Source organism: Fulmarus glacialis, unplaced genomic scaffold (genome assembly GCF_000690835.1).
Source record: "Fulmarus glacialis isolate BGI_N327 unplaced genomic scaffold, ASM69083v1 scaffold7319, whole genome shotgun sequence".
Lineage (NCBI taxonomy): Eukaryota > Metazoa > Chordata > Aves > Procellariiformes > Procellariidae > Fulmarus > Fulmarus glacialis.
In genome coordinates this window covers 3,750-22,046 of record NW_009231310.1, presented here as the reverse complement: position 1 = coordinate 22,046, position 18,297 = coordinate 3,750, and the positions used below count along the sequence as shown (strand labels likewise).

The window sequence follows — 18,297 nt, the reverse complement described above, 5'->3', positions numbered from 1 at the left end:
GGGGGGAGCGGCTGCGCTTGTGCCGAACCCTCGGCTCTCCTGAAAACCGCCCGACTCTTCAGCAGAGGGAGCAGGCGCCGTGTTTGCAGGTGGTTGCTGGCCGATTCCGTGGGCTTGATGTACCGCCTGTGCCTCGGGTTTATGCTTGGCAATGCCATCCGGGCAGGACAGGAAAAATACAGAGGGAGCAACAACAACGAATATTTCCTGCCATCTGTTTGCAGCTCAACTTACGTTTGGCTGTTGCTGGCAGATTTCCTTCAGCTTGTTATTGTCAGCTCTAGAAAAATGTCTCTAGAAAAACTGTTGACCATATGTGTGTAGGTATATATGAAAAGCACTATAACAGGGGAAGTCTGAGAGTAAATATCAAAAGAATTTAGTTGATGCGTGTATGTTTGTGTATGTAGTGCCTCAACATGTGTGGCGGATAAATTTGGATACTCCAGAGGAAGCTCATCAAAATCTCTCTTTTGGTGCTGCGGATCGCTGGTGGGAGCAAACAGATCTGACCAAGCTGATACTCGCTTCAAACAAACTGCAGTGTCTTTCAGAGGATGTCAAACTTCTGCCTGCGCTCACTGTTCTGGATGTAAGTACAATGATCCTGTTATGGTCGAACTGTATCCTCTTTGCAGGAGGTGGGAAAACATGGTCTTAGATCTTTGTTTTCCATTTCCCTGCAATGGTGGATGTGTAGGTGGCATTGGTGTATTCTCAGGATAAAGAAAAGATTGTTACAGATCACTGATAGTATACCCATTTATATGCTGGTAGTGGGTACTGTTTTGTAGAAAGATCTAGCAAATTTTATTATGGACACTGAAGGAAGAGCTATTACTGGATGCAGCCACTTTTCCTGCACATCAGCCCCCTTCATATCTAATCTCTTAGCGTTTACTATCAATTCAGTAGAATTTTCACAGATTGGCAGTTGCGATGCTGCTGTTGGTAGTTGCATTGGGGCATGTACATAGCTATTACTTTTATACAAGATTACTCTCTGTAGTAGGTTAGCTTGATTTGTTTCTGGGGTATGGAAAGAAAATCTACAAGGTACAAATTAGTAATTGTATTCTAAAAACCTTTATTTTTCAGGTGCATGATAATCAACTGACATCGCTTCCTTCTGCTTTAGGACAATTAGAAAATCTTCAGAAACTTGATGTCAGGTAAGTACATGTTACAAAACTGAAACATGAGAAACATTGCAGTGACTTTCATAGTGTGAATAAGAGATTGCAGTATATCAAATTTTCTTTCAGAAAATTAATTTCAGATTTTTAACTAGAGAATATTAGTATGTTGAGAATCATAAGTTTTGTATCAAAACAGATAGTCTTAGGTTTGTTAGAATTATTTTCACTGATATTCAAAGTCACAGTCTCGCTTGGGAGGTGAAAACTGGTATTTTGAATAATCACACAAAAGCAATATCTACATTCATGTGCCTCAGTCTGGCAATTTTGTTGTAAAGGAACAAAAATACTTTTTGTCGTGAATAATATACATTGGAAATAACTGTATAGATGTTGTTCATGCTGGAAAGTTCATATTCTTCTGTTTACTGGAGTAATTTTGTAAATTTGTGCTAGAGTGTATGCTGCCACTAAGTGTGTAAATGTAAGATCCAGCTGGAATATTGTAAATTCAGATGAGGATTAAAAGTATTCTTGAACAAATAAACAAACATAACTAATTTCTCCTAGGAAACTAATCCATTGTAGAGGGTTGTAACAGCTGTAGGAGACAGATTTTTCTTAAAGGTGACGGTATCCTGAACAGCAAGCATATGTGCATGCTGCACTGTGAGAATGTTTTGCAGAAGCCTGTCTCACTGCAGATGTAATTAACAGCTAGCCTGTGCCAGCACGGAATATCCAGCGAATCTGATGCTGGATGTGCTTCGTACTTGCTCTAGGGTCTGAAAAGTTTATGTTTCAACAGGCTGTGTGTGGCTGAGATAATCCGGCTGATCCAAGTGTTGCAACCCTAGTTTGGATAGCATCATACGTAACAGAGGTGTTCTTTATGGAGTTATGTTCTTAAAACTGCTTAGTAATTGGGTTTTGCCTTTGTGTTCCATGTTTTAATACTAGCCACAACAAACTGAAAAGCATCCCAGAAGAGTTGATGCAGTTGTCACATTTGAAGAGCCTTCTTCTTCATCACAATGAGCTGAGTTGCTTGCCGGATGGATTTGGACAGCTTGTCAATTTAGAAGAATTAGTAAATTACAACTTTTTGAAAAATATCTATTTGTGCATAAAGGCTGATTGATCCATGTTTTGCTACTGCTAATTAAAAAAACCCATAGCTTAGATGGCAGAACTTTGTGAATATTCTAATGACTTATGTAGGCTGTCAGTTATTACATGGGGGGTTTTTTTTTTGTTTGTTTGAAACCAAGTTTTGCTGTTGGTTTGCCAAATATTTTACGAAGAATCAAATCCCCTGTGATCTGTCAGTCATGGGAGACTTGTTTCTTCCATTCACATTTCTACCAGGGAGATCCTGAAGATGTCAGCCATCTAATTTTAATGTTCTGCCAGTAATTAACTTTGCAGTAGCAGTACTCGTGGGATATTTTAAACATCTCTATTTCTAACCTCTCTCTCTCTTCCTCTCTCTCTCTTTCTTTTTTTAATCTTCAGGATCTGTCCAACAACCATCTCACAGACATTCCAACAAGTTTTGCTTTGCTCATTAACTTAGTGCGACTCAATTTGGCTTGTAATCAACTCAAGAACCTGCCTGCAGATATCAGTGCGATGAAAAGTAAATTAGTTTCCTCAGATTATTAAATGCCATACAGCCAGTTCTGTAGTTGTGTTCAGAAATGTGGTGCATATTATTCAGGATTTTAAAAATACATTCTTAAAGAGTTACTGTCTTCTCAAGAATATTAGTTCAGAATTATTTAAAAAATTAGCTACAGCTACTGTGTATCAAACTTGAGTCCTCTTATGGTTCATATTTCTCAATAAATGGGACACGGAATGAACAGGAAAGTGTAAGGATTAATATTGTTCTGCTTATAAGTTGTTAGCTTTAAGACTGCAATAAGCAATTTGACCAATTTTTATTGCATATTTTGAGTGGCAAATAAAGCATAAATGAGAGTTGAAATTATTGGAGAGAAAAAACCCATAAATTAGGGAGTGATAAAATTGACTTCTGATTCTGAATGTTAAACATCAACGTGACTAGTCGTTGATATGAAATGCGTATTTTAATAGCTGTGGCAGATCTACAGAACAGGTGGTAGACTGCCAGCTTTTATAAATGCTATAGAAATTACCTGCAGATCTTTCTGAGATGGTCTACAATATTAGACCCTTTCTTGTTCCCTCCAGTCCCGTACTCTAAACAAGAGCTAGTATCTGGCAGTGTCATTGAAAGCATTCCAGAATGTCCTATGAAGAACAAATGAAAAGCAGATGCCTTGTTTTCAGAAAATGACTTTTACTTTCTCTTTCTTTTCCATTCGTCACTTGCATGCTTACTTCTATAGGCTTAAGACAACTGGATTGTACTAAAAACTACCTGGAAACCGTACCTTCTAAATTAGCCACTATGGCATCTTTGGAACAACTTTATCTGAGAAAAAATAAATTACGCTCCTTACCAGAATTTCCCTCATGCAAATTACTGAAGGTAAGGTTTGAAATGGTTGGTATACTGTAAATGTATTGGCTGTAAACTTTTAAAATAATAGCTGTTACTTTAAACACAAATTTTTGTGAATTGCTGTGATCAAAAGTTTGTAATTCTGTGTGTAGAACTCTATTTAATACATCCCCATTTGCAATTACTCTTACTGTCCACATTGGTCAATCTTAAGGTCATTTGGAAGACAAATTTGCAGCAGTACTCTTCAGATTTGGAAAATGAAAGAAATATTTAGAAGAGGAATGACTGAAAAACTAGATCTAATATTGCCTGCAACAGTTCTTTTTTATCTCTAGGAACATTTTCTGGATAAATTACTTTGTTCACTATCATTTTTTTCTTTGTAACTGGAGGAAAAAGTATACTTTTTTTTTTCCTTTTAGTGTAGTCAGATCTTCCAAGTATTTTGTAGCCTTAATTCCCGATATGTTTAAAATTGAAAATTGTCTGCCTCAGAACATTAGAAATTTGTTACTCAGCTAGTAGAAAAATGATTGGGCCAATTGAATGCCTATATCACTGTGTTGTTTCCAATGACCAAATCCATCAAAGAATGCAGATACCTTCTTAGTTCTGCATAACTCTGAACTCGGCAGTTAAAATCCCAAGCTGTTTCAGCATTTTCTAACAAAATTTGTGTTGATATGTGAAGTTCAGTGTCTTAGTGTGTCCAGCAGCATCTGTACTCTTTTTGGTCTAAAGAGCCATTCAATTTTTCCATTATAAGTGAAACATTTCCAATAGGGACATGGAGAGCTGCCCTCTCAACTTCCTGTAACTTGGAATTTAAGAAACTTCTTCAGCAAAGAAGTCATTGACAAGTTCTTGACAAATACAGAGCAAATATAGTCCTAGCTTCGAAATGGAACTCAAAGCTGAAGGTTCTGTGATGGTTTCAGAAAAGCTAAGTTCAGACTCGTGTCTCTGGATCTTTGAAGGCTTTGATATTTCATATGCAGATGAAAGGGAATCAAGATCTGTGTTTTCTCCACGTCACCATATGTTTTTGCCAGTGCCATGATTTAGGAGATTAGTAAGTTATAACGTGATTTCACTAGAGTGACATAATTGTTGGTGATCTTTTTTTCCGTAGGAGTTACATGCTGGTGAAAATCAGATTGAAATATTAAATGCAGAGAATCTGAAGCATCTGAATTCCCTCTCTGTATTGGAACTTAGAGACAACAAGATAAAATCAGTTCCTGATGAAATTACTCTGCTTCAGAAGCTGGAGCGACTTGACCTCGCCAACAATGATATTAGTAGGTAATATTAAAACTGCATTATGTCTGTGATGAGGCATAGCTAATGACATCTAGTTCTATAGCTGATGTATTTCACTTTGTAAAATGTAATTAAAAAAAGACTCAGTCATAAAATGAAGGAACCCTTTCTATATTGTGTAAATGCTATGATCAAACTGTGCCTTTCTTAAATGTAATATATTCTGTATCTTTTTATTTGAACCTGAGCTTCAGAATACCAGGCCATCTGACAAACCATTGCAAATTCTTTAGAATTTGTTTTGAAGCTGCTTTGAAATGACTTGTTTCCATTTGCAGATTGCCTTACACATTAGGGAACCTTCCTCAGTTGAAATTCCTGGCATTAGAGGGAAATCCTTTGAGAACCATTCGAAGAGACCTACTGCAAGTAAGCACTATAGACAATATATGAAGTTTGGTTATGTTACATATGTATGTTATCCAAATTGTGTAGACAAAACATTTTAAAAAATTAGAAAACATGCAGGTTTCAAGTAGCCTTTGCAACTTTAATCCACCTCTTTTGTGTGTGTGTGTTGTGGGTTTCGGTTACTCTTTCCTCTAGAGTCTGATGCAGTGCATAAGATCATGGGGACTGTGGAGTAAAGGAGGTTGTTGCTTTCTGATTTGCTACGGAAGTTATAATATGTATTGCAAATGAAGCAATGGATGTCTGGGGAAAAAAAGGGTAAGGCAGCTGTCTGCTGCCTAATGCTGTTGCAGTCACAGTTCAGTGCAGGCCTAGGCGAGAACTTTACATGAGGCTTTTCCTAGATGAGCACGGATTTCTGTTTTTCATTTCCTACTTGCCTGAATTAAGGATCTAGGATTCAATTTCCGAAGTGTATTTGATGGCAGGTGCATTTTGAGCAATGACAATCTGATGTACTACGTTTTCTTACAGATAACCTACACCTCAGATCTGCGTTCTCTCTAGGTAACCAGCAAAGTGAAGGTGTCACTTGTGAGTGAGAAAACAAGTACATAGGGCAGCAAGGAGGCTGGAGTGTGGGCACTACTGCTGCTATAGAATTCCCTTTTAGTTTTTCCCCAGCAGGCTCCTTTTTTCATTGGTGGTAATATATTACTTCTTTCTGTGCTTTTGCCAGTGTTATAAAATAAATGTTTACAAAGCACTGGGATTCTCTAAAAATAAGCAACACTGAAGACTCTCTGTTGAAATGAAATTTTGTAATATCTGTCAGAAGAGGGAAAACATCCTATATCTGATTAAGTGAGCATTGTATGCACTGAATTAACGAGCAAGGGTTCTGTGGATGGAAGTCATATATGATTCCAGAGCTCAAAGTTGGCTTAAAATTTACATCCAAAGGAGGAGTTAAGGTTGCCTGGCTACTTTAGATATGGTATTCCCTAGCTTCTGAGGATTTGCTGTCTTTCAAATGTAAGCGTAGATGTGTGTAATTTCTTGTGTATATTTCAAATTTGTAGCAAACGACAGGTACAAGGATTCCGTTATGACATTTTATAATTGTATTGTCTTGATCCATTACCAACACTGTAAATTCATATAACTGAAATTTTATATGCCTATCTAGATTTTTTTACACTTGATTTAGAGGAGTAATTGATAAAGTTTGTAGGGTTCCCCGGGCACTTCTTAGCAGCAGGTGAATACTGAGATTAAGGATTGGCAAGGACTGGGGGGTAAGTATAGTCTAGCAGGCACAGATTCTTCTCTTGTGCATCCTTGTTTCGTCTCATCTTTTCCTTTTCCTCAGACCTTTCATTCAAGTCCCAAACCCATTCTTGTTTCTTGATAGATTTCCAGTCGTCTTCTGTTAAATCCTAGTCTCTCCTTTTTGCATAACATACCATCACCTGTCTGTTGATTTTTGTTTTATTGTCTGCTTTCCTCTCCACGCAAACCACGTGACTGTTACTCAGCTTTTTGTTTGACCTTCACCTTTTCCTTAGAAGTTTCCAGGTTCCTCCATATTGGCTTCTCTTGTCTTGCTCAGCTCTGCCGTGCCTGCAGTCAGTCCCAGTCTCCTCCGGCCTCTCTTTCTCAGTCTTTTGCCTTCTGTTGTCTCACCAGGTTCCTTGTGAGAGTTCCTTCCTTTCCCACTTCCACATTTCCTTTATCCCCTCTGCATTCAGATCAGTCAATCTCTTATTGTGTGTAATACAGTTGTCAGCTAGAATGAGAAATGTTAATTCAGGTCAGTCCCTGGTTTTAAAGCATCAAGGAGAAGCATGTAAAATTGTAAGGAAAACATAGCTTTGTCCTAAAACAAATAGGCTGGATGAGATTATGCTTAATTACTCATACATTATGCAGATAGTAACTGTGTTTGACCAGTAGAAGTTGCTATAAGAGGATTGAAAGTCAAATCATTGTAGAATCCAGCTGTTAAAAATCCATGCAAATTATGTAAACTGCAGTGTTTTTCCCAGAGTTTACAGTTTTGGACATAAAAAGTTACTGGAACACTGAACAGTCAGCTTCCTTGAAAAATTTTAAATTTCTTCTCCAAAGCATAATTGTTTTAGACCCTTTTGAAGAGAAGATTGAGTTTTTTTCCTTGTTCTTGGAACTGGCTAACTACTTTAGATAAAAAGCTAAAAATGTGGAGCCTGAGGTAGTGACACAGGATTGGAAATTTTCAACTGGTATAAATAAACAAAATTGTAAATAAGCAAGTTCATTGCAAAGAAGGTTTTTCTACAGAAAGCATTAGGTGGCTTTTACAGTCAGCAGTGCTGTGGGCTGTCATTCTTCATTGTCAAATAGCTATATAAATACTGGCTGGCAAGTGCTTACTGACTTTCTTTTGTTTTAAAAGAAAGGCACCCAGGAACTTCTGAAATATCTAAGAAGCAAAATACAAGGTATGTTGCTCTATTGCATTGCATTTTAAAGAGAATCTTTTAAGAAGTTAAAATAAAGTAGAACCTACAGAGGTAGGTAGGTAGGTAGCTGTTTAATCCAGTTTCCTTCAGTTATCCTGCAATAATAGAATTTTCTTTACTCAACAGTTTGCTCTTATATTTCAGTGCTGTTTCTTTTTCTTATTCTGTTAGATAATACCGAATAACAAACATTATTGAGGATTATAATTTAGAAAAAGGATTTTAAGTATTTTTCCACTGGTCCCTTTATGCATTTTGCATGAGGAATTCCAGCAGCTTTTTTATTTTTCCCCTGAACATCATGGGAAGTTTACATAAGGGGTTCTTCTTTTTAAGCTTGCCATCTGTCTGCTGGCTTGGTCACAGTATAGAAGAGTAGGTGAGATTTTTCAAAGGTACTATGTATTATTCATTCATGTAATAACATAGGCAGTACAGTCCTGTGATTCCCAGAAAGTATGTGCATAAAAAAGTCTCCCTTGAAGACTTGGTGATGCCATGAAGTCTACCACGTAGCTGACTAAGAATATAAAAAGTTTTGGGGGAGAAAGTAACTGATTATTTTAAACATCATTCTAATCCTGACCTGCTAGAATTCATCTTTCTACTAGCTAATAGTCTTGATCCCAACATTCCCTCTAGAAATAATTAAAAAGTCATAAAGCAGAAAATCAGATGAAATACTTCAAGGGGATTCCTTCTCTGTGCAAATGCTGTATGGTTTTTGCAGAATCCTTTCTTGGATTCAAAGGTCTGCCTCTGTGGATTAAAAACCACCTAGATGATTCTGTATCACATTTCTCCAACAGATGCAGTACTTTGTAAAAATGAACTGATAGTATTAAAAAAGCAGACAAAAAGTTGCTAGTTGCTTCTGTGCACTCAAGTCGATTTCCAGATTGATACCTGGGCTTCTAATTCACTCAGATATTTCATCATTTGTGTTTTTTTTTTCTTTTTGTTCTGTGTTTTCTAAACAAAATAGTGGATGTGGCCGTTTATTTTTTATTATATAGGAAACAGGCTGTCAGAGTTTTTAAGTAACTTGCATGCTGAGAAGACTAAATCCTTTCAAAACAGGACTTCAGTTTACCATCTTTAGAAATCTTCATCTTTCTTAAGTTTTAAAACATAAAGTACGCAAAATGACCGAGTTCACTGGTCATGTTAAGTATAATATGGAAATTATTATGCTGCACTTAAATGGCAAAAAATGCTTAACCTCTTAATTTAGAAGGGGCCTTGATAATACACGCAAGCAAGCAACTTTTATTGAAAATGGTATGTATGAATTTTCCTTTTTGTTAAGTGGGTTTTCTCTCAATCTGCCAGAGGATGGCAGTATTAATTAGGTTACTGCAGCATATAAAATTGCCTCAAAATGTCAGGTTCCATGCAAATCTGACATATTATTAACTTGACAAAAATTAATTGGATGCTAGAATACATACTCAGAAGCTTATCCGGTGAACTATAATAGTGGATATAATTGTGAATATAATTGTGGGTTATAAAATTAGCTAATGTCTTGCATGTACAGCAATGCTTATGATTTTACTCTACCTGTTACGGCATCTAAGTTGGAGCTAAACTAGTAGCAGTCCTATTTCTGTAGAGGTGTGAACTGGAAAAAGCCCTCTTTTTTTTTCAGCTTGTTTTTGACCCTTTGGACCTTTCTTAATGAAAGGATAACTAGTTGCAGTTAGGCACAATTGTTAGTAGACTTTTATTCATGAATGCTGCTGAATTTCCATATAGTTTGGAAGTTGGATTTATTGTATGTTTGGACTTGTAGCAAAGCTTCACCCTACTTACGCGTATGTGGATCCCTAGGGTGTGATGCTACACCTCAGATGTGCAGAACAATGCTTTTAATCTGCATTTCTTAAACATTCAAAGTAGCCTTGCAAAGCCAATAGCTTTTTCATGTGGATTGTAGATAGTGATCAAAAGGAACTCTACAGAGGAGGGTATGATGAAGGTTTATAAATATTAATGTTTTAACTAAAATTGTGGTCAGATTTCGTGTTCTGGATATAGGTGCTCTGGATCATCACTTCTAGCCCCAATTCCCTGTTTATCATTGTTTCTAGCTCCCCACCCCTTGGAGGCTACTGCCTAATGTAACAGCTAGCTACTGCTAGCGTAACATCTCTGTTGCTTCCTGACCTATTTTTTCAAAATCCAAGTCAACTCCTCTCCCCTCCACCAGCCTAAAAAAAAACAACCCAGAAACCCAAGATTACAAAAGACCTTTACTATAAAATTGTTGAAATAATCTGAATCAGATTATACTCAATTAAGCCAGAATACAGGAAGAACTAAAAAGGGTGATGGCTGGTGATGAGGGACACTAAATCTGTCCATCTAGGTCATTCAGAACACCACATCTGACTGCAGCCTGTAGTTTGTGTGACTATATAGGTTTGTTATCTCTAGATGGTGTAACTAGCCCAAATGAAGAGCCTCCTGTGACAGCCATGACTCTTCCAAGTGAGTCAAGGATTAACATGCACGCCATAACTTCACTAAAATTATTGGAATATAGGTATGTGTTTTGAAATACTACCTATTTCTAAGTTGTAAGAACACTTAGAACACTTTTTTGCCCCCTTTTTTTTCTTCCCTTCATGATATATGTCTGCAAATCCTGCTGCATTTGTGCATTTTTCACTTTAATTTGTGTGCCTTGGAATAGGCAGATTTGAATTGCAGTTTTTTAAAAATTATTTCTTTGTATTATCAAATATTCTGCAGTAACATTCCTTTTAACTCACTGGAATGCTTAATACCTTCAGGGACTTTTAGTACCTTTTAAACTTCAGCAATTTTCATTAAGTCTCAAAACATCTTGTAATAGGTGAGTATCTCTTCAGTTATTTCTTAAATCTAACCAACAATGTAACTTGTTAGGTTGGGAATGGGGAGAAAGCCCTGTTTGCCAAGAACTGCCGGGAGAGATGCATAGTCCTGCTGAGAGTTGGAATGTGGAAAGGACCTCACTGGTGACAGGGCTGGGATGGCTTTGGTCGCCACAAATGTTCAGAAGCTCCAAATTGAGAAGTTACCTGCGTTACACATCACTCTGCTGGGGATGTTTTCTGAGCTGAGAGGGGGAAATCTGTTTAATGCCAGTCTGGCTACACTTTCTGGCCCATTCACACGTTTGTTGAGGTAGTGACATAACTCAGCTCTTACCGATTTTTCTTAAGCAAGATCACAGATCAGGGTGCCAGTGTGAAATGATATTATCGCCCAGATGCCGTGTAGCATGGTGCAGCGATCGGTAGCTTTCTGATTAACAGTCCTTCAGGGACTTCAAATTGTAGATATTTATACATCTATTCTACTACTCATCTTTTTCTAAAAGAAGGTGAATACATCTTGTTAATAAATAGGAAATTATTAACTTGTTCATATTACTCAACTAAATGCTTTTCACTGTTTAGTGAGAAACAGGCAGCTGTGATTCCTGATGAAATGTTCAATGCGGTCAGAAGCAATCCTGTTGCTACTGTCAACTTCAGCAAAAATCAGCTGAATGAAATTCCTCTAAGGTACATTTGTAAACATCATTCTCTATTTGTTACTTTCTTTTCTACTTTTGTTCCTCAGCATCTTGTGTTTTTCCTAATCAAGTATATTTACACTTTATGCTATGTATGTGTGTGTATACACTCACACACACAAATGAAAGTATAATTGAGATGCCGAATAATACACTTGCATTTCTCATACGAGCAGCATGCAGGTGGGTTCATTGATTAGCGTGAAGACTGCAGTAAAAAGAAGCTTGGCTATACTCAATGGTGCTTTCATTACATGTTGTTTTTCATCTTGCTTTGCTGAGCATTGTGGAAATGAATGAGGGGAGACTGATGTGACTTCTCATAATAATGAAGTGCTGTACTTAACTACAGTGTACTATTGTTTTCTCTACAAAGCAGTCTTTTTCCCATATGAGGATAATCTTTGTGGATTCACCACTTTATTGGGTGATAGCTTTGTATTATAGCTGAGGTTCTATCTAAATTCAGTTTCTTCAGATCGCATAATTCTTTGTGGTTTTTTTTACGGAAGCCTGAACAATTTCCATGCCTCTTTTCTTGATAGGTTTTGTGTCCCGTCACATAGCATTTGATATTATTGCACTTGTTACTTCATCCACAGTCAAGGAAAAGCTTTCTGTTGACGCTAATGGGAATAAATAGCCTTTTTTTGTAAGGAGGAAGGTTACTGCATCTCTGGTAGCCCAAGAAAATCACGAAAGTTGATTTTTAAGGATACCGCCACATTTGTGGGGGTAACGTTTCGATTCTTGGACCCAAGCGTGCTGAACATTTAACCTTTAGCACACAGAACTTGAAAAGGTGCTATCTCTTTCTCGTAGGAAAAAATCTCTTTTCAGTACAATTTGTAGAAAATCAATTTAGTGAGATAAAGCTTGTGCCTCCCATACTTTTTCACTGTATTAGAGGCTGTTGCATTCACTGGGGAGGAAGGTGTAGGTGTGCAGCTCCTAGGTGCCAGAGAATTCAGTGGCAATCCAGATAGGAGAGATGAGTATTTTCTCATTTAATTACCTTTTGTTTTTAGGGCTAAACTAGAGATTCTGTTACAGGGATTCAACAACTAACTTTTTGAGCTTTTAAACATCCTACACCAAAACGTCTTAATATAATACCCTTTTACAAGATGCAGCAAATGCTGTGTTCCTGGAATTTGTAATAGCAGAACAGTGGAACAGAAACAAGAGGTGGAAATAAGATAACAATATCTTTCTGTTTGACTGCTAAAGATGATAGATAAAGTCTTTTTCTTAAAACATTCGCAGGGCAGGAGATGACAGTGATGGTCATCTGTGCCATAGTTTCTGAAATATCTCTTAACTGCATTTAAGTGAGTAGGCTTTCACAGTAAAATTTGCTCTCCTAATCAGTGAGAGAAAATTTACTCTCTTAATAACTTTAGAAAAGTGGTTCTGAGCTTTCTCATTCCATCAAGTGTAAGACTCCAGGACAGGCAGCTTTCACAGGTGAAGTTTCCATTATCTTCACTCCACAAAATTGCTTCTGAAATGTCAAGAAACATAGAATATCTTTGGTTTGTAGAATAAAGCAGGGTTTTTTCAATAACTTAGAGTGCAAACATGAGCTTACATAATAAAAGTATATTCGTATTGGGTTTCAGGATTGTGGAGCTGAAAGACTCGGTTTGTGATGTCAACCTTGGCTTCAATAAAATCTCATCTATTTCCTTGGAGCTTTGCATGCTCCATAAATTGGCACATTTGGATATCAGGTTTGTGACGTGTGTTGGACTTCCTTTCTCGGTAACTTATTTTCATGCCTTTTTAAACCAGCCATCTGTTACAGTGGAATAGCAGTACTGAAATAGTTTTTCATTTCCCAAAATGCCTCCGTGACAGTTGAATGACCGCAGGTCTGAAATAGCAAGTGGCCTAGATTTAGGCATTGGTTAAAGAAAAACGCAAAAAACAAGTGGACAAGCTCTGAGACTTGCTGTGATGAAAGGTCTTAGTCATAAAAGCTCCGAGGTGTTAAGTTGCTATCTAAAAACAGCCTCTCCTCCTCCCCCAAAAAACCCTACACCCTCACACCAAAAATCCTGGAGGATAGCTGGGAAGTAGTACAGTGAAGGCACAAACGCTGTTGTGCTGCCTGAAACGGAAGCTGTCTATAGGTATTTTATTTGCAATAGATAGTTACTTACTGCCATTTTACCTTTTCTACTTCTGAAAAACGCTCATTGCATTTGTTTAGACATCAGGATCAGCTCGCTGGCATTTATCATCTTTGGTTTCACAAAATGAAAAGTAGCAAAGCACAGTTGCAGAGACAGGTTTTTACTTTGGTTTGGTTTAAAGTAATCTGCCTGTGCCTGGGGAGAGTCCAGCGAGGGGCCACTAAGATCTCTGCCGTGAGGAGGGGCTGGGAGGGCTGGGGTGCTCAGCCTGGAGCGGGGCGGCTCGGGGGGATCTCACCCACCTCTGTGAACACCTGCAGGAGGGTGCCGAGAGGACGGGGCCAGGCTCTTCCCAGCGGTGCCCAGCGCCAGGACCAGAGGCCATGGGCACACACTGACAGGCAGGAGGGTCCCTCTGGACACCGGGAAGCACTTTTTCAGTTGAGGGTGACCGAGTACCTCCAGGGAGGTGGTGGAGTCTCCATCCTTGGAGAATCCAGAACCCATCTGGACGCAGTCCTGGGCCACCTGCTCTAGGGGCTTGGACCAGATGAGCTCCAGAGGTCCCTGCCAACCTGAACCAGTCTGCGATGCAGTGACATACGTGCTGCTGATGGAGGAGTTAGGCTGAAGATTGCAGGAATGGATGATAATACAAGACTGATGAGGGAACAAGGTTGAATATCTCAGTGATTTAAGAATTTAGGTCTAAGTCTGGGCATCTTTTAGAGAGTGGTCTTTATTTTCCTGTAATGGCTCTTTGTGTCACACTCAGGCCATACCTTGTTTGTCCTTACAAACCCCTGTCTTCCTTGTATTTAAGAAGCTTCTGAATGGCTTCCTGTTGTGGGAAACACTAGGGTAACAGTAGCCATTAACGAGTTTGTTACAGCAACTGGATACCAGGCTAAGTGAATTTTGAAGAGGTTTAGAGTTATCCTACTGATTCACTTTGGCACCGAGATCTGGGCAGTTTCATGAGCTTTCCTCTGAAACCCAAGAAGCTGAATTGCCAAGCAGGTTTGTGGAGTTGTTACATGCTTGGGAATTTTAGAGGACAAACTTCTAAATATCCTGCTGGCAGAAATGAGAATGCAAACTTGGCTTGCATTAGCAAGCATCTGTACTTTAGCATGGTCTTGACCCATTTATGAAGCAATTAATTGGTTTAAGACAGCTGTTAGCACTGATAAATATGCATATTCTGTCTCTGTGGATTCTTAACTAAAACTTCATAGAAGTTAGTGATTATTGTTTGTCTTCATTTGATACACAGAAATAATTTTTTGACATCTTTACCTGAGGAAATGGAGGCACTGACAAGACTGCAAGTAATAAATCTTTCTTTTAATAGGTGAGCAACTATTTAGATTTTTTTTTTATACAATAATAAAAAGAACGGGGCTGAATTCAGTGTGATTTTCCTGTGAGGTAAGAATGAGGAGGCACCTGATCAACTAGCTGTGAGCTTAAACAGATGAAGTGCATGTACTTCTTTACACAACGGGTAGCGTATTTTTGGAACATTCTGCCACAGAAGTTTTGGAGAGAGACACTAGCAACCGGTTAAAAAAGGGATTAAACAATCTTGTGAACAGTACATCAAAAAATGGATACCAGCAGGAGCACCCTTTGGCATCCATAATACAGCAGTTCCGAATGATGGAAAAATACGAGGGGAATGGTCGGCAGGAAGCAGCCAGGTGGTGGTGTCCCTGAAGGGCATCTGCTATTGCTGTGTTGCTCGCAGCAGAGGCACAGCGCTGGGCTGGAAGGCCCGTTCCTCTGACTCAGCAGGGCATTTCTTAAGTGCACGGAGAACAACTGGCCGTTGTTCTCCTCCTTTATGCTGGTGACTCACATTCTAGGCTTGTCAAACGAGCGTTTGACAGTTCTGCAGTTCTGCTAGAGGTGCTGAGCTGTCACTGAGCACGTTTTGTTCACCTTGTTCACCGTGTGCAAGGTAAAATAATGGATGCTTTCTCCTTTCAGAGCAGCATGTTTAAACGTTTACCTTAAATAAAGAAAGCTAAAACGCTGTCTGATTTTAAAGGCTGCTAATTTTTTGAATGCCCTATTTCTGACTTTCATTGGTTTGCCTCCTTTTTCTTCCTGAAGATTTAAAGTATTTCCCAGCGTCCTGTATCGCATCGTAGCACTGGAGACTATCCTGCTCAGTAACAATCAGGTTGGGTCCATAGACCCTCTGCAGCTACAGAAGATGGACAAGCTTGGAACACTGGACCTTCAGAACAACGACCTCCTCCAGGTGCCACCAGAACTTGGAAACTGCGAAACTCTGAGGTCTGTGTTTTAAGTGGTGACCTGTTTTACAAAAGTATATTCTGACTGATTTCTTCAGGACATGTTGTCCTGGTTTCGGCTGGGATAGGGTTAAATTTCTTGCTAGTGCTGTGTTTTGGATTTAGTATGAGGAGAATGTTGATAACACACTGATGTTTTCAGTTGTTGCTAAGTGCCCTCCTAGTCCAAGGACAGCTCCCATGCCTACTGACTGAGCTAGGTACACAAGATGGGAGGGAACATAATCAGGACAGCCAGCCCAGCTGGCTAATGGGGTATTCCATACCATGTGACGTCATGCTCAGTATATGAATGGTAGACGGGATCCAGGAAGTACCGATCGCTACCTGGTTATCGGTCAGCGCGGGTGGTGAGCAATTGCATTGTGCATCACTTATTTTGTATATTTTATCATTATCATTATTATTCTCCCTTTTCTGTTTTATTAAACTGTCTTTATCTCAACTCACGAGTTTTTCTCACTCTTACCCTTCCGATTCTCTCCCCGTCCCACTGGGGGCGGGGAGTGAGTGAGCGGCTGCGGGGTTGGTTAAACCACGACACATATTCTGTCAGAGGAAAAAGTACTAACAGGCAGTGTCTTTGTTTGTAGGTCTCAATGCACAAAAAGGGTCACTCTCACCATTTGTAAAACAATGCAACTTCTTCCGTATTTCCTCAATATTGTAGAGAACTGGGGGAGTTGTTTCATGATTTTTTAAAAAAATTGACAGGTTATGTTGGTTTGTGTAAATGTTAGAGCCTACGTCAGTTACCTTGTCTGTACGTACATACACACTGCTGGTGCACCTATAGACAAGCCAGGTAGGTGAGCCATAGCACTGCCTGTCAGTACATTCAGCTCCTTACCTGTGTGTGTAACTCACGTTGCTACAAAAGAGACAGGGTAACATTCTCTGAATAATGTATAAGGAGACACGACTGTGAATATCCTTACATAATATGCCTCAAAGACGACAGTTATGCGTAAGTAGCCTGTCATGTCAAAGACATCAAATTACTGGTCCCTGTGGTTTTCCCCTTTAAGGACACTTTCCGGAGGGGCTTCAAAACTACAAAATAGAACACCACCCCCACACCCCAAGCAAAAAATCTCCACGGAGTTTTATGAATATCAAAGAAGAGTGGGCTAGCAGCTGAGCTAGAAAGCGGATGGTTGCAATTTAACATAGTTTTTGCCTTTTATTGTGCCATTTCTGTATTTCAGAATTCTTTCAGAGTTCTTTTTCTTCTGGCAGAGGCTTGCTGAAGAAGTAGGGTATGTGTGTATTGTGTGCCTACAACAATATACCACCACTGATTTATTAGCATAAATTAAAATTCAGATGTCTCTAAAGAAGATAAATTAGTGTGAACTAGGGAAGCAGAAATTCTTTTAGTAGAACAGAAGATGAATTACTTATGAATTTCAAAAGATTCAAATATCTATGTGCAGTGTATGAATGTGTTGGTACAAGGAAAAGTCTTTGTACAAGTAACTCAACATCTCTCTGTTTTTCTAGGACACTTCTGCTAGAAGGAAATCCATTCCGCACTCCCCGAGCAGCCATTTTAGCAAAAGGAACAGCTGCAGTGCTGGAGTATCTGAGGAGCCGAATCCCTGCTTGATACAATAGCCCGTGTCCTTGGCAGGCTCGGGAATCAAAGTACAAGCAACGTACTACCCTGTCCAGCCGAATGCTGTATGGTTTGTACTGCCTTCCTCCTTCTTCGTCAACTGTTTGTTAACCTGGCCTCTGCATTTATAATAATGTTTGTAGTTTGCATGTTAAGAAGGAACTCACCTATGAAATATTTTCCCCTCGAGGCTGCATGTTTCAAGAGTGCATTTTAAAATACCACAATGTATGTTTACACTTTCCGTAATAAAGAATGCCATTGAAACCTGCCTTCAGTAATAGTGACGTTTTTTCTACAATTAAGCTAGTTTTTAAAAGACTTGTCAACATCAAAGTATTTGAGCAAAAGGCAGAAGTAACCTTTTTGCATGCCTGTTTTATAATCTCCCGCAAGGTGTTTAGTCTCTCTTCACTGCTGCCTCAAAAAATTGGTTACTGGTCTGTATGCGATAAAATGCTTGAACCCTTAAACTGTGTGGTGATGATAAGGATACGGTACGAGCTGTACTGCAGACTGTGCGCATGTCTCGTGTAAAAGTAAGCAAAATGTGGCTGATGGTGGTAGCTGCACTGAAGCAGTAAATGTTTCCTGTTGGATGTATGTTTTGAATTTTTAAGACTATGCTACAATTAAGTTTTCTAGCCAGTAACATTTGGATACTTTTTTTTTATTTAAACACGCTTCCACGTCCTGAAAGTGATAGCTTTGTTAGTAATAGTAATGCATCAGGGATATTACCAATATAAAAGGAAGGGCTGCGTGATGCTGCTTGCTCTGTGACTGCAGATCCATTGCTTCTCTGCTCCAGGCCTGCGAACTGGAAGTGGAATTGAAG

At 38.9% G+C, this 18,297-nt stretch overlaps 1 protein-coding gene across 1 annotated transcript; it reads left to right on the top strand.

The window, feature by feature from the left end:
- Positions 1–410: 410 nt before the first annotated feature.
- Positions 411–17,511, top strand: LRRC40 (leucine rich repeat containing 40; the record flags this gene model as incomplete). Its single annotated transcript, XM_009584521.1, has 14 exons — positions 411–592; positions 1,099–1,172; positions 2,100–2,229; positions 2,655–2,778; positions 3,515–3,657; positions 4,766–4,938; positions 5,235–5,325; positions 7,745–7,790; positions 10,251–10,359; positions 11,261–11,368; positions 13,002–13,112; positions 14,794–14,871; positions 15,636–15,821; positions 17,345–17,511. Coding segments are annotated over 14 exons (1,661 nt in total), but the record flags the coding sequence as incomplete, so codon positions are not given.
- Positions 17,512–18,297: the final 786 nt, after the last annotated feature.